The sequence below is a fragment of the Arvicanthis niloticus genome, chromosome 3, assembly GCF_011762505.2.
Source record: "Arvicanthis niloticus isolate mArvNil1 chromosome 3, mArvNil1.pat.X, whole genome shotgun sequence".
Lineage (NCBI taxonomy): Eukaryota > Metazoa > Chordata > Mammalia > Rodentia > Muridae > Arvicanthis > Arvicanthis niloticus.
The window spans coordinates 50,112,146-50,125,485 of record NC_047660.1 but is presented as its reverse complement, the minus strand read 5'-3'; the positions used below and the strand labels follow the sequence as shown (position 1 = coordinate 50,125,485).

At 44.9% G+C, this 13,340-nt stretch overlaps 1 protein-coding gene across 3 annotated transcripts in view; it reads left to right on the top strand.

Moving 5' to 3' along the window:
• Positions 1 to 13,340, top strand: part of Loxl2 (lysyl oxidase like 2) — an 82,179-nt gene that overhangs the window by 28,119 nt on the left and 40,720 nt on the right. For all 3 annotated transcript variants that reach the window (XM_034497849.2, XM_076930790.1, XM_034497848.2), the window contains exon 3: positions 4,306 to 4,481. In XM_034497849.2, the coding sequence (XP_034353740.1) occupies positions 4,306 to 4,481 (176 nt within the window). The remainder of the gene's footprint in view (positions 1 to 4,305; positions 4,482 to 13,340) is intronic.

Below are 13,340 nucleotides of genomic sequence, written 5' to 3'. Positions count from 1 at the left end.
AGAGCAAAGACAGCCCCATCCATGAAGCTGTTGGGCCAACCAGCCTGGCTGAATTGATGATCTCCAGGTTCTAAGGAAGCTGAACAGTGACTCTGTTTCAAAAAATAAGGTACAGATCAAAAGAAGAAGGCATGGTAATGCCAAGCTCTGGCCTCCACTTGTGCACATGTACACATGCAGGCAATCTTACACATATCTATGTAGATATACTACATATACACAGATGCACAGACGTGGACGTGTACACGCAAGTACAAAATCACTATTGGAAAACCACCTGGCATCTTTCTTAGATCTTCATTTTTCATTGCAGTAAAATATATGTACGAAAACGTACATCTTAACCATTTGAAATGCATATACAGTTCAGCCGTGCTAAGTATGTTTTTCATTTTTGTGCAACTAATTTCCAGAACATTCTTGCAAACCAGAAGGTCCAGACACATTAAATAACCTTCCCGTCCTTCTTACAGCCCCTGGCAATTGCCGTTCTGCTCTGTTTCTCAGAGCTTGACAGCTCTAGGTAGGAATCATCCCATATTTGGTCCTTTGTGACCAGCTTTTCCCACTTAAGCAGAATGTCCTCAAGGTTGGATGTTGAAGTATGCGTCAGAATTTTCCCTTCTACAGTTTTGCCTTATATGTATGCAGTTTGTCAAGAGATGCCAGTTATGAATTGTGCTGCTGTGAGCATGGGTATGCAAACACCTACCCAAGGCCTAGCTTTCAGTATCTGTCCCTCCCTCCCTCCTTTGTTTCCTTCCTTTCTCATTCTGGGTCCTTGTAGACAAACATCAAGCCACTGAGCTACACCCACAGCTGAGTGTGTGTGTGTGCACACTCACGTGTCCGTGTGTGTGTGTGTGTGTGTGTGTGTGTGTGTGTGTGTGTGTATCCTGGTGGTCTTGTCTTAGTCTTTTGAGTGCTATGATTACAGACATCAGAGTACACCTGTGATTGTTTTCTTTTAAATCTTTGAGACAGGGTCTCAATAAGCTGTCCAGGTTGACCTAGACCTCAGTGTGTAGCCAGGTTTGGCCTCACACTTGTGATCCTCTTCCCTCAGTCGTCTTAGAAGCCGTAATTACAGCTATAGCCACCACACCTGGTTTCAATTTTGGACTTTGGAATGATATAATAGCTTTAAAGTTTTGGGGCTGAGGACATAGCTTGGTGATAAAGCAGTTGCCTAGTATGCACAAGGCCTAGAGTCCTATCCCAGTACCACCCCCATCCCAAAAAACTAAACAAATAAAAAAACAAGTTTTGAGGAACACCGCGCTGTTTCCTACAGCATCAGCACCACTGACACACAAGGCTTGTTTCTCCACATCCCCACCAGTACCAGTGCATTTGCTCTTTCCTGTGTTTTTGACAGGAGTTCCCTGCAGTAGACAGTTTCCTTGTTGCTGTGACCAAGTATCTGTCAAGAAGCACCCTAAGAGAAGAACAGTTATATTGGCTCACAGTTTGGGAGCACACAGTCCATCGAGGTGGCTCTAGGTAGCAGGCATATGCAACCTGGGACTCCTCACTACTTCTTGTCCTTGCCTTCGTTATTGGTTCTGGAAACAATGTAACCCTGGCTTCCCTGGAACTTGCTATGTCAACCAGGCTGACCTCAAACTCACAAAGATCTGCCTGCCTCTGCCTCCCAAGTGCTGGGATTGAAGGAATGCACCACCAATCTGCCCTATCCTGTCACATTTTCATAAACAGAAAGCAGGGGATTGACAGGAAGTGCGATCACACTATAAGCTGTTAAGGTCCTCCCCCAGTGACTTCCTTCCTTCCATCAAGGCCCCACCTCCAGAAAGTTTCCCAACCTTCTAAAGCAGTGCCGCTTGCTGAGGACCAAGTGTTCCAATGTAGGAACCTGTGGGGACATCTCACACTTAAGCCACACCCTCACCCCTATGGAATGAGATGGCCCCTGGTGGTTAACCCTCTAGGGCTTTGCATATAAAATTTTCTGTTAATGCAAGGAAGGTGAAAGAACCAGAGGTGAGCCACGTTCCGCAGTGACTTTGCTGAGTATGTAATGATGGCTGTGATGGAACAGCCTGTCTCTACCCAGACAAGGTGAAAGAGAGAATTGAGAAGGCACTAGTTAGAGTACTGACTCATAGGCTTCTGGGCTCACAGATGGCTTGGCACCCAGAGACTGAGCTATCTCAGTCAGGCTCTGTGTCTATGAGGAGAGAGCAATAGTGTCACCTATGTCTCCCGGAGGTCAATGTGGTGATGCATGTGGATGTGCCCTAAAACCAGCAAACCCTTGATTATGGAGCAGATGGACTTTTCCCTGGGTGCCTACTTCTACAGCTGCTCCATGTGCAGAGGCTGGTGAGGCTGACTTGTGTTGTGGGTATAACTAGAACTCATGTTCTTGTCGTTGTCCCCATTTTCAAGTCATCAAGAGCAGCAATGAACTATCTCTAGTCAACTCAGACCTCTGCAGCTCACAAATCCTTGTTGTCTCCATCTTGCTGATAGGAAAGGTATTTCAAAGCTAAAAGAGACTGAACCAGAACTCAAAACCAGGTTTGGACTGTACCCTGCATAGCATTGTCCCAGAAATCTGACTGGGACAGCAAGGGAAGGAAGAAATGACAGAAGACACACAAACACACATATAGGGAAGCTGGGATTGGGTGGACTGTGCCAGTTCTGGTGGAGCAGTACCTACTACAAAAATCTACAACGTCAGCCTCCGGGCTATGTACGGCCCAGAGGTAGGAGGAGCAGTCAGTCTCACGTTGCAGTCATCCAAGAGCAGCTATAGTCACTAGTTTTTGCTCACACTGTCAGTATCCACACAGAGACCAGAGGAAGGCTTTGCCAATTCCTCTGAGTCTAGTCCTTGGTCCTTGTCAATAACATACATTCAGTCAGTTCTTCATCTCTCCTGTGGTGGTTTATCCTCTGCCTCTCATAGGCTTAGATATTTGTATGCTTGGTCCTCAGTGGAACTGTTTGAGAAGAAATTGTTTGGGAAGGATTAGGAGGCGTGGCCTTGTTGGAGGAGATGAGTCGTCAAGGGTAGGCTTTGAGGTCTCAAGAGCACAGGCCACTCCCAGTTAGCTGTCTGTCTCATGATTGTGTCTCAAGATATGAGCTCCCAGCTACTATTCCAGCATCTTGCCTGCCTGTCTGCTGCCATGCTTCTGGCCTGATGGTCATGAACGATAACTATAACTATGACTATGACTATGAACTATGAACTATGAACTATAAACTATAACTCCTGGCCCGATGGTCATGAACTATAACTCTCTGGATCCATGAGCCCCAAATTAAACACTTTTATTTATAAGTTGCCTTGGTCACAGTGTTTTGTCACAGCAATAGAAAAGTAAGGTAGAAAGCTCCTTAGACAGTCACACAGGGCTCCTTTAGTCCCCACAAAAGCCCCTGTTCTTCTGTAGTACTACCCACAGTGGTAAAACATCATTGCCAGATGGGTGAGATGGCTCAGTGGGTAAACGTGCTTGCCAGGCGGGGCCACCAGAACTGGATCCCTGGGGCTCACAGAAACATGGAAGGAAAGATCCAACTCCAAAAAATTGCTCTCTGATCTCCATACTTTCTCACTGTGGCATGTGTCCCCCAACTTCCCCCTACATACACACACACACACACACACACACACCATGCACACATATACAATAATAATGATAATTAAATTTAAACGTGATTGTCAAGTCGACTTAATTTGAAATCCCCTAGGAGACTCAGCTCTGAGCAGGCCTATCTAGATGTTTCCACAGAGAATTAACCAAGGAAGGAAGACCCACCCTGAACATGGGCAGTACCAAACTGAATAAAAAGGGGAAAACCAAGGAAGCCAGCTAAGCAGCAGAGTTCACCTCTCTCTGCTTCCTGACTGTGGGACACAGTATGACCAGCCACCTCACCTCCTAATGTCATGCCTTCCCACCATGATCAACTGTATCCCTTTGTAAACTGAACCAAAATAAACCCTTCTTCTCTTAAGTTGCCTCTGCCAGGTGTTTATCACCACATTGAGAAAGGCAATTGATACACCGCACAACCTCCAGGATTAAACGATTTCTGTCCTAATTGTACTCAAACTACCACCTCCTCTGGTCACACCAGCTGCCTATCCAGGCAAGGGAACTCCAGTGATCGACGATGAGATGGACAACCTCACACAATAAAAACTAATTGATAGCTACACACACCTGCCACAATTCAGAGGCATTCCATGTAAGGCATTACATTAGTGCCCTTGCCATCTGGATCTGCATTGATAGGATGTTTCCTTTCCTCCATTCCCCACAGGCCCCATCTGGTTGGATAATATCTACTGCACTGGCAAAGAGTCGACCCTGGCAGCTTGCTCCTCCAATGGCTGGGGCGTCACTGACTGTAAGCACACTGAAGATGTTGGTGTGGTGTGCAGTGAAAAAAGAATTCCTGGCTTCAAATTTGACAATTCGTTGATCAATCAAATAGAGGTAAGTGCTCTTTTTTTTCTTTTTATGCTATTGTATGGAACTCAGAACCTGTGTATACTCAGTCTCCACATTCCATCAATAGCATCTTCCCGTGAATGTATTTTCTTTTCCTTCCGTATCATATGTCTCACCTGCTTGTTGAGTATTGAGTATATGTGGGGATTCATACCAGCTAGATTTGATGCAAGGGCAAGTTGAAAGATTTCTGGAGAATGGATACCATTACATGGATGGATGTTTTGCTAGTACATATGTCTGTGTACTGCACGTGTGCTCAAGGAGGCCAGAAGAGAGCATTGGAACACCTGGAACTGGAGTTACAGGTGGTTGTGAGCTGCCATGTTGGTGCTGGGACTTCACCTCGTCTTCTGGAAGTGCAACTAGTGCTCTTAACTGCTGAACCTTCTTTTTAGCCTCTGACTTTGCTTTTGAAAAGAGACTTAAAATTGCCCCCATTTAGGCTCCAGACTGTATCTTAATTGTTATCTTCCCATGACTCCCACTGCCCTGCTCCTGTTTCCTGTGCCCCCAGAGCACACAGCACACACTGGAATTTGGTCCTGTCTATGTAGAGAATGAGTTCCCATCCTTCCCTCAGCTGGAGCTTGAGGCCACTTGCTAGTCATCATCTTCAAACATGCTCACTCATTCATGATAACAAGAGCGCCATAGAGTCTATTCAATTCAGAGACTGAATACCACTAACCAAGCTTTGTTTTTCCATGGAACTGACACTGAGGAGTACGGGCTTGTGCAACCCAGTGTCCCAGAACTTTCCATGCCCACTCTACATCCTCATAGGAAACAGCACCCACATGTACCTGTCTCTGCTCTCTGATGAGACCGGAAGCTCCTAGAGGGTAGGTGTTCCATCTTAATCATGGTTGCATCCAACACACAGAGCTCAGGGTACCACATGTGAACAGATTCCAACTTCTGCATTTCTGTCCCCCTAGAAATGCATGCCTTAGGCAGAGAAGCACCCAAGTCAAGCATTAAACTATGCCGTGAAGAGAAGCACACAGAGCAGACATTCTTTCGTGGCACTGGACTGCCTCGCAGACATTGAGCTTATTGATGGCATCTTCAGTGGTCTTGGGTTCAACTAGAAGCTCAGGACTATCCACTTGGAGTGTTGAGAGAATAGAGGTCCAGGCTTTGTAGCTAAGAAGATGTTAATGGTGCAAATAGAAAAGAACAGGCCAAAATGTCAGCCAGTTTGAGGTTGTGAGAGAATAAGATTCATTTGCTACTAGGAAAAAAAAAATAATAACAATAATAGATAATCCTGGGAAGGGAACTCTGTGAGCAGCTCTTCCATAGGTAAATGTTAACTAAACTCCTAGGGCTTCACACATGCCAGCCATTCTACCAACTGAGCTGTATCCTCATTCATGAACCAAGTTACATAGAAAACAGAACCCCACTGAAATGGAAGAGGCTTAGACAATCTGGGGCAAAAAAAAAAAAAATGCTGAAAAGAACGTCCTTATTCTGGAAGTGCAGATGAGCAAGCGTAGTCCTCAGCTTTGACATTTGTTGGAGGAAACCACATTCATCAAGATCTGAGGACTCCCATGAGAAGGAAAACACAATCCTTAGTTGCTGGATAGACAGAGCATGTGTCATGAGGAATGCTGGAGCATCATGCCGAAGCCAAGTGCACAGATCCTGGTGAATTTCCAGTCACCCAGAGGGCTACAGAGCAGACATCTACAATGACAGGCCAGATGACAGGCACAGCTTTTGAACTTCATGCTTTCCTAAAAGGTCTCCTGTCATGCAGACCAGTTTGGTGACACAAGCCAGGGGAAGGCTACCTTGTCTAGCCACAGACACACAGGAATGAACCCTCAGTCAGTGAGCTGTCCTCTGGGACCTCCCTTCTGTGTCCACTGAAAGTAGGTCATGTTGGCCCTAGATTCAAGAGGCCTAAGAAGAATCCTTGAGTTGGAAGAAGATTCCTACATGCTGGGTTTCATGGTTAGAGCTCATGCCCAGACCACCTACACAGGGTGTTAGCAGGATTCTGGGACATTTCTCCAAAATGCCTCATGTCAGTAGCTGAAGTCATGGAAGCATTCCTCTGTGCTAAAGAAATGGCCCCTATTAAATCATTGTGGGTGAGTAAATGAGCCATAGCTTTGGTGGGTGTGCAGTTAGGTGGTATTGTTGGACATTAAGGATTCCCTGGAGAACTGGTGACTAATTTTGTATGACCACAGTAAATGGTCTCTAGTGATGTGCCTTGTGCCTCTGTTCCTGTCTATACATGAAGCATGACGAATCTGCCTGGAAACAAGAATGTGGACTGAAAAAAGATACTGAAAGCTATCACACTAGGAGGGATTGCTGGAATATATGAAATGAAGATTTAGGGAGACTGCACTACTTTGAAATAATAGGTCCCAAATGTGACAGCTATCTACTTAAAATGTAAGGTGTGTTATAGTTTGGGGTCAAAAGGACTTTGACCGGACAATCTAGTATCTAGGTGAAAGAAATCAGGCATGAGAGTGCAGGTCACAGCAGGGTGAATGAAAGTCATTGATTTTTTGTTTTTGTTTGTTTGTTTGTTTGTTTGGGGTTTTTTTGTTTTTTTGTTTTTTTGTTTTTTTTTTGTTTTTTTTGTTTTTTATCCCTGCAAGTGCTGTGTCACTGAACTCACTGGCTCAGTTCTGGGTCCATCTCTTAACCAGATCACCCACAGGAGGGGCCAAGAGACAGGTCTGGAAACCACATCCTAGGAGGGAATGAAGGTTCTTTTCTGTCAAGAAGAGATACTGGGGGATCCTCTGTCAGCTCTTTACAAATATTTAGAGTGCTACCATGGAGACAAATGTTTATAGTTTGTTCCAGCTCCCAGAGAAGGCTAAGACAGAGAAAGGTGGTGGATGGGATACAGGCTTCAGCTGAGGCAGTCCCCTGCACCCAGACCCATCTTCCTCTGTGTGATGTCAGCTTCTTATTGATGGAGGAGTTCAAGCAGAAACTCTCTGCCTCCCCTACTAGAAATATTGTAACCAGATTCCAAATAGGGAAGGGACTGGAACTGTGTGATTACAAAACTCTAAGCTCCCTTGTCACTTGGAAGCTCTGAGTGAGCATTCATGTCATGTTAGAGGCATCCACGAGCCAAATAGGCATCACTGGTATGTGTGTGTCAACGTGTGCAGAGAAGTGATGGCAAACAGTATGAGTGTTGTGTTCAAGCCTCTCCTGGCCTCTTCTCTGGCCCCTCACAACCTTGATTTTGAAGCTAGATATTGACCTTGCAGACTCACTGATTACCTGGAGGACAGGAACACATCTCAATATTACAGATGACCTCCTACAGGCTTAAATCTCCACGAGAGTGCTCCAGATATCCCCAATAAGAGAGTAGAAGAAAACTGCACCAGTTTGGATGAGATCTCCTCAGCCATGAATGTCAGAGGCATGCCTTGAGAACTAGGATTTGCTAGGTCCAACCCTAAGAACTCAGTGATTAGAGTTAGGGTTAGGGTTAGGGTTAGGGTTAGGGTTAGGGTTAGGGTTAGGGTTAGGGGTTAGATTTAGGACTAGGGTTAGGGTTAGGGTTAGGGTTAGGGGTTAGATTTAGGACTAGGATTAGGGTTAGGAGTTAGAACTAAGGGTTATAGTTAGACGTTAGGGCTAGGGGTTAGGTTTAGAGCTAGTGGTTAGAGTTGAGGCTAGGGTTAGGGTTAGAAATTTCTAGTTCTTAAGTTAGAAATGTACTGAAGCAGATTTTATTTGTCTTCCCCCAACTTCTCTGTCAGCTTGAGACACTTTTGGGATTTCTTGACCGTGAATTTCTTTCCAGAAGAAAAATAACCCTTTACTTACAAAAAAGACTCTACCAAGGAGAGCTGTACAGATTTGATGTTAAGGGCCCTGAGGACTTGCAGCCAGAACAATCCAGAACAATAGAACCATCAGTATCTATGGTAACAGTGTGTCTCTATCATTGGCAAGGTTGTTCTCAGTACTCTTGGGGAGTAGGGGGAATTAGTTGTGTTCAATAAGTATAAAAGCCTTATAGATTATGAAGTACTTATGAAAAAGTAGGTGACCAAAGTTCATGGGTCAGGAGGAAGATTCCAGAGGCATGAGTCACTAAGCCTGGAGCAATTGGTAAAATTTCTCTTACACTGTCAGTTTTCTTGGACACCTGTGTGCACTCTAGTCCTCTGGGGCAATGAATGACTATATGATTACTTTATTACAGAAACTCACTGAGTAGGTGTCTGTCCTCTTTTCCAACACAGATTGCACCATCTTAGCTTGCTGTAGACCTTAGATTCAGACCCTATAGCTGAAGGCGTGAATTTCTAGTCTTATGGAGACAAACTTGAGACCGTGTCCAGAATGGCTGACTTCTCTTGGGTCACCTGATATCACAGTATAAAACATCCATATGGCTGAATATAAAGACAAATGGATTATGGATCAGTCAGTAAAACGTTTTTAAAATAAGGTAGGTGGGAGCAAAAAAGTGACATGTGCAATGCAGATACAGATATTTTTAGATACAGAAAACAGAGCCCCCAGCAAATCTCTCAGGATGTCAGAGCCTCTTAAACCAGGACACTTTGTTTCCTGTCTGTGGAGGCTGGAAAAAGCATTAGATAAGGAGAGATGGCAAATCCAGATGTCCTTCGGAACAACCCTGCAGCTGGTACGAGTTCCTAGATCACATGCTTGTTCTTACAAGGCTTCTGCTGGGGCCTATTAGATCTGGAAATGTGTGAGTCTGCAGTGTTCGTCGCTTGCCTTCCTTTCTACACATTTGTTAAGGGCTCTTCTCCCACCCCACCCCCAAAAGAAAACAGCAAACAAGCTGTTGTAGCTCCAGCTCAGTTGGTAGAGCGCTTGTCCAATATGCATGAAGCTCGGGGTTTGACCCCCAGCACCACATAAAACTGGGTCTGGTAGTAACAAAGTAAGCACAGAGTAGAAATGCCTAGAGATGGTGCCTATTCTGTGAGGGATTCCCTGAACCTAAGTATCATCACTAAGACAGTAGGCAGCCCAGGAGATCCTGAGTTGTCAAAGAGAGATGCTGCGGAGCCAGAAGGCCATTTATGATGGGGCCTGAAAAAGCCCCCCCCCCTTTTTCCCCCTGCAACCACAGGGACTAGGCAATGAATCCAGGTTTTTATTAGTCACTGTCAGTGCCAGATGTTTCCATGTCTCCCTCCCAACCACAGCCTTATCTGCTTGCATCTGGAAATCCAGAAAAAGGTCTCTAGAGAGACTTCCTGCAAAGGGGGCACTTCCCAGCTGGGCAGTTTTATTGTCTCTGATCTCAGCACCAGGGCAGAGAGGCAGATTGTGTTTAAGAAAGGGGATCGGTCCCCATCTGGGAGTAGTTTGAAAGATTCCATATAGTTTCCCAGGTAGTTTCAGGCAAGCTGAACGACTTTCTTCCTGCAAAAGAAGTTGACAATGGTTCTCTGTGCCTAACTCTTAGGAGAGGAGTAGAAAGGGTTAAGCAGGGCATCCTCTGAGGACTGAGTTGGCTGATCAGATGTGGTTCTCTGGGATATCTTTCTTTTCCACCATTCTGTGAGCATGCATAGGAAGACATACAGGGCCTTACTCTGTGTTCATAATCTGTGCTCTATTCTCTGAGAACCCCTATGTAGCTGGGACTATTGGCTACCATAAGGTACACAAGAGAATAAATGCTAAGGTACCCTATTTCTTTTCCAACCAAAAATAGGTCACCATGTCTGAAAAGTAGAGGGTGTTTATGTGGCAAACAGAACCAAATATTTGAAATCGCATAAATCCCTGCAAATCTGGAAGCTCGGTTCTGGCGGGGTGCCCGTGCAGCCCTTTGCAAAGCACAGATAAAGACTGTTAGAAAAAGCCGTGAGGTGAAACAAACAAACAGCATAGTAGTCACTAGACCGTGCAGACATTATACTGTGCTTTGGATGTAATGGACACATGAACAGTATGTACTCCAACTCTGAGCGCTGTGGATTGGACTGGTACACTGAATGGTGGTTTGGAGAAGAAATGAATGGGAGAGGTGGTGGGAAGGTTTGCATCTGTGGATAGGCTAAGCTGAGTAAGAGAAAGCCACTCAGATTCTGGGTATGCAGTGCTGTTCTCTGAGCCTGTAGGGTAGCCTAATGACATGAGTAAAGCAGGACTAGTAGAGGCCAAGCTGACGCTGCCACGTGTCCGAGAGTCCAGGTACATGAGCTATGCTAGAAGACGAATGCTGAATCTCTCCTTTCATTCCCACAAGGCTCTTATAACAAGGATCTATTGGCTCATTCATTCTGAATCCTAGGCTGGGCACGAAGATGAAAGGGACTGATAGATAGATAGTCTTGCCCTTCTTGAGCTTACTGTCTAGCAGTAGAGAAAGACGATTTCAGAATCCATTACTTTGTTGCCATGGTGATGATCCCTATGTACAATCAAAGACCCAGCACAGGACTTGCTGAGTCTATGGTCTCAGAACCCAGGCTAGGCCAGAGAAGCTGCTGGGCCACAAGGGGTTGGTGGCTGGAACAGGTGTCTCGCTGGCTTCCTGCCTGCAGTAGGGCTGGTCTACTCTCCAAAGAAGCCTCTGTTACCTGCACACATTCTTCCTGGCTGGAAAAATGAAAGCATTTTCCAGCAGTGGTGCAGAGCTCCTGATTTATAGGCGGTCCAGACAAACAGCCGGCTTGTTTCTCTAGTGGCGTCAGTGTGAGTTCAGCTCTCCACACCGTCCCAACTGCATCCCCTTCACTCCCAGTTCAGTCCAGTGCAGAGCTGAGCAATGGAAACCACAGAGCAGGGCCTGGTGGTATAGGCCTGGAATCTCAGCTACTTGGCAGGCTAAGGTAGGAGGATTACAAGGGCTACAGAGTGAGTCAAAAGCTGGCCTAGGCAACTTAGTGACACCCTGATTCACAAGAAAAAGTAAAAGAAGACTAAAGAGTTAGGTCAGTGGTGAAGCATTTGCTCATCGGGTCTGATGTGCTAGAATCAATCCCCTAGCACTACAAAATGAGAAAGAAAAATCACAGGCAGGGTGGTACATGGTTGTAATCTCTAATGAGCTAAAGCAGGAGGGTGGTGAGTTCAAGACCAGCCTGATCCATTTAGCAAGAGAGACCATGCCTCAAGATAGATAGATAGATAGATAGATAGATAGATAGATAGATAGATAGGCAGGCAGAGACAGACAGACAGACAGACAGGCATCACAGAGGCAACTTTCTTCTTCCTTTTTGTTCCACTGTCCCAGTCAGAATGTTACTAGCAACTTCTTAACCTCTGAATTTCCAATTCTATTTTAAGTATTAAATAATTATACTTTAGGCAGATTCTTCTAACAACATTCGCAGACAGTACCTGTCTACCTAAGTAGACCTCCCTAGTCTACCTAAGCTTGTGCTGAGTATCAGACTTTATGGGATAATTCAGCCCAGTAACTGTGTATAAATAAGATCCTGGGAAGGGAAGAAAATAAAGAAGTGTGTGTGTGTGTGTGTGTGTGTGTGTGTGTGTGTGTGTGTGTAGAAGATAGATGAAAACCTTAGATGTTGTTCCCTGTCAGATATTTGGATAGTCTCCTTTCTTGGTCTTGCTGGTTAGGCTAGACTTTCTAGCCAGTTAGCCCCAGTGATCTGCCTGTCTTCACCTTCTCAACACTGGGCTCACAGCATGTGCTTCAGACATGTGTTCTGAGGAATCAAACTTGGGTCCTTATGCTTTCCCAGGAAACATTTTGCTAACTGAGCCACCACCCCAGCTCTTCTGTGTCAGATCTTAGGAGAAAAGGAGATGAGATGTTGAACAACTCAGGTACAAGAGGTGCAGATGTTCTCTGTGTCTATCCACAGGTCCCACAAGAAGTGTTTGTGCTATGGCAAGAGGCAAGGTCTGCCTGACGGTTAGACATTAAACAAAGACTAAAAAGAGTGTGATGATTTTCTTGGCTTTAGTGCCCAACATAACTTAGCAACTTAGTGCTAAGTTGCTCTCTTGTTATATCTTGTTTTTATATTTATTTATTTATTTGTTTATTTATTTATTTATTTATTTATTTATTTATTTATTCGAGACAGGGTTTCTCTGTGTAGTCCTGGCTGTCTTGGACTCACTCTGTAGACCAGGCTGGCCTCGAACTCAGAAATCCGCCTGCCTCTGCCTCCCAAGTGCTGGGATTAAAGACGTGCACCACCACTGCCTAGCTTGCTATATCCTTAAAAAAAAGAAAAGAAAAGAAAAACCACCTCATTGACTAATTCAAAAAACATTTTTCTGTTTGTTTGCTAGTGAGGACCTCATACATGCTAAGCAAGTGCTGTACCTCTAAACTACATGCCTGCTGCAGCTTCTTCTTCCTCTTCCTCCTTTTCCTCCCTTCTTTATTAAATTTTTAATTTTGAGACAGGATCAACTGCTCAGGCTGGCTTTGAACTCTCTAAAGCCCAAGCAAGCCTTGAACTTGCAGCCACCCTGCCTCAGTCTCCTAGCTATTAGGATCACAGGTCTACACGACCAGACCTATAAAAAGATGACTCATGGTCGCAATCCTATTGTGAGATAAAATCATGTGGAAAGATAGAAAGCAACACAAAGTAACCTGCAACTGCTTGCTTTCTTTCTTTCTTTCTTTCTTTCTTTCTTTCTTTCTTTCTTTGTTTTCATTTTGTTTTGTTTTTTGGATTGATGTAATTGTCATCTTGGAGGTTTACTGATGAATAAACTCACTTTTTCTAGTTCTTTCTGAACTCTTGCTGGGTGGTTTAACTCAACTGTTCTGGCTCAAACTCCTCTCTAACCTGACTGATTCAGTCTGGTTTCTCTCAGCTTCTCACTGAATTGCTCTGCTTGGCCTCAAAC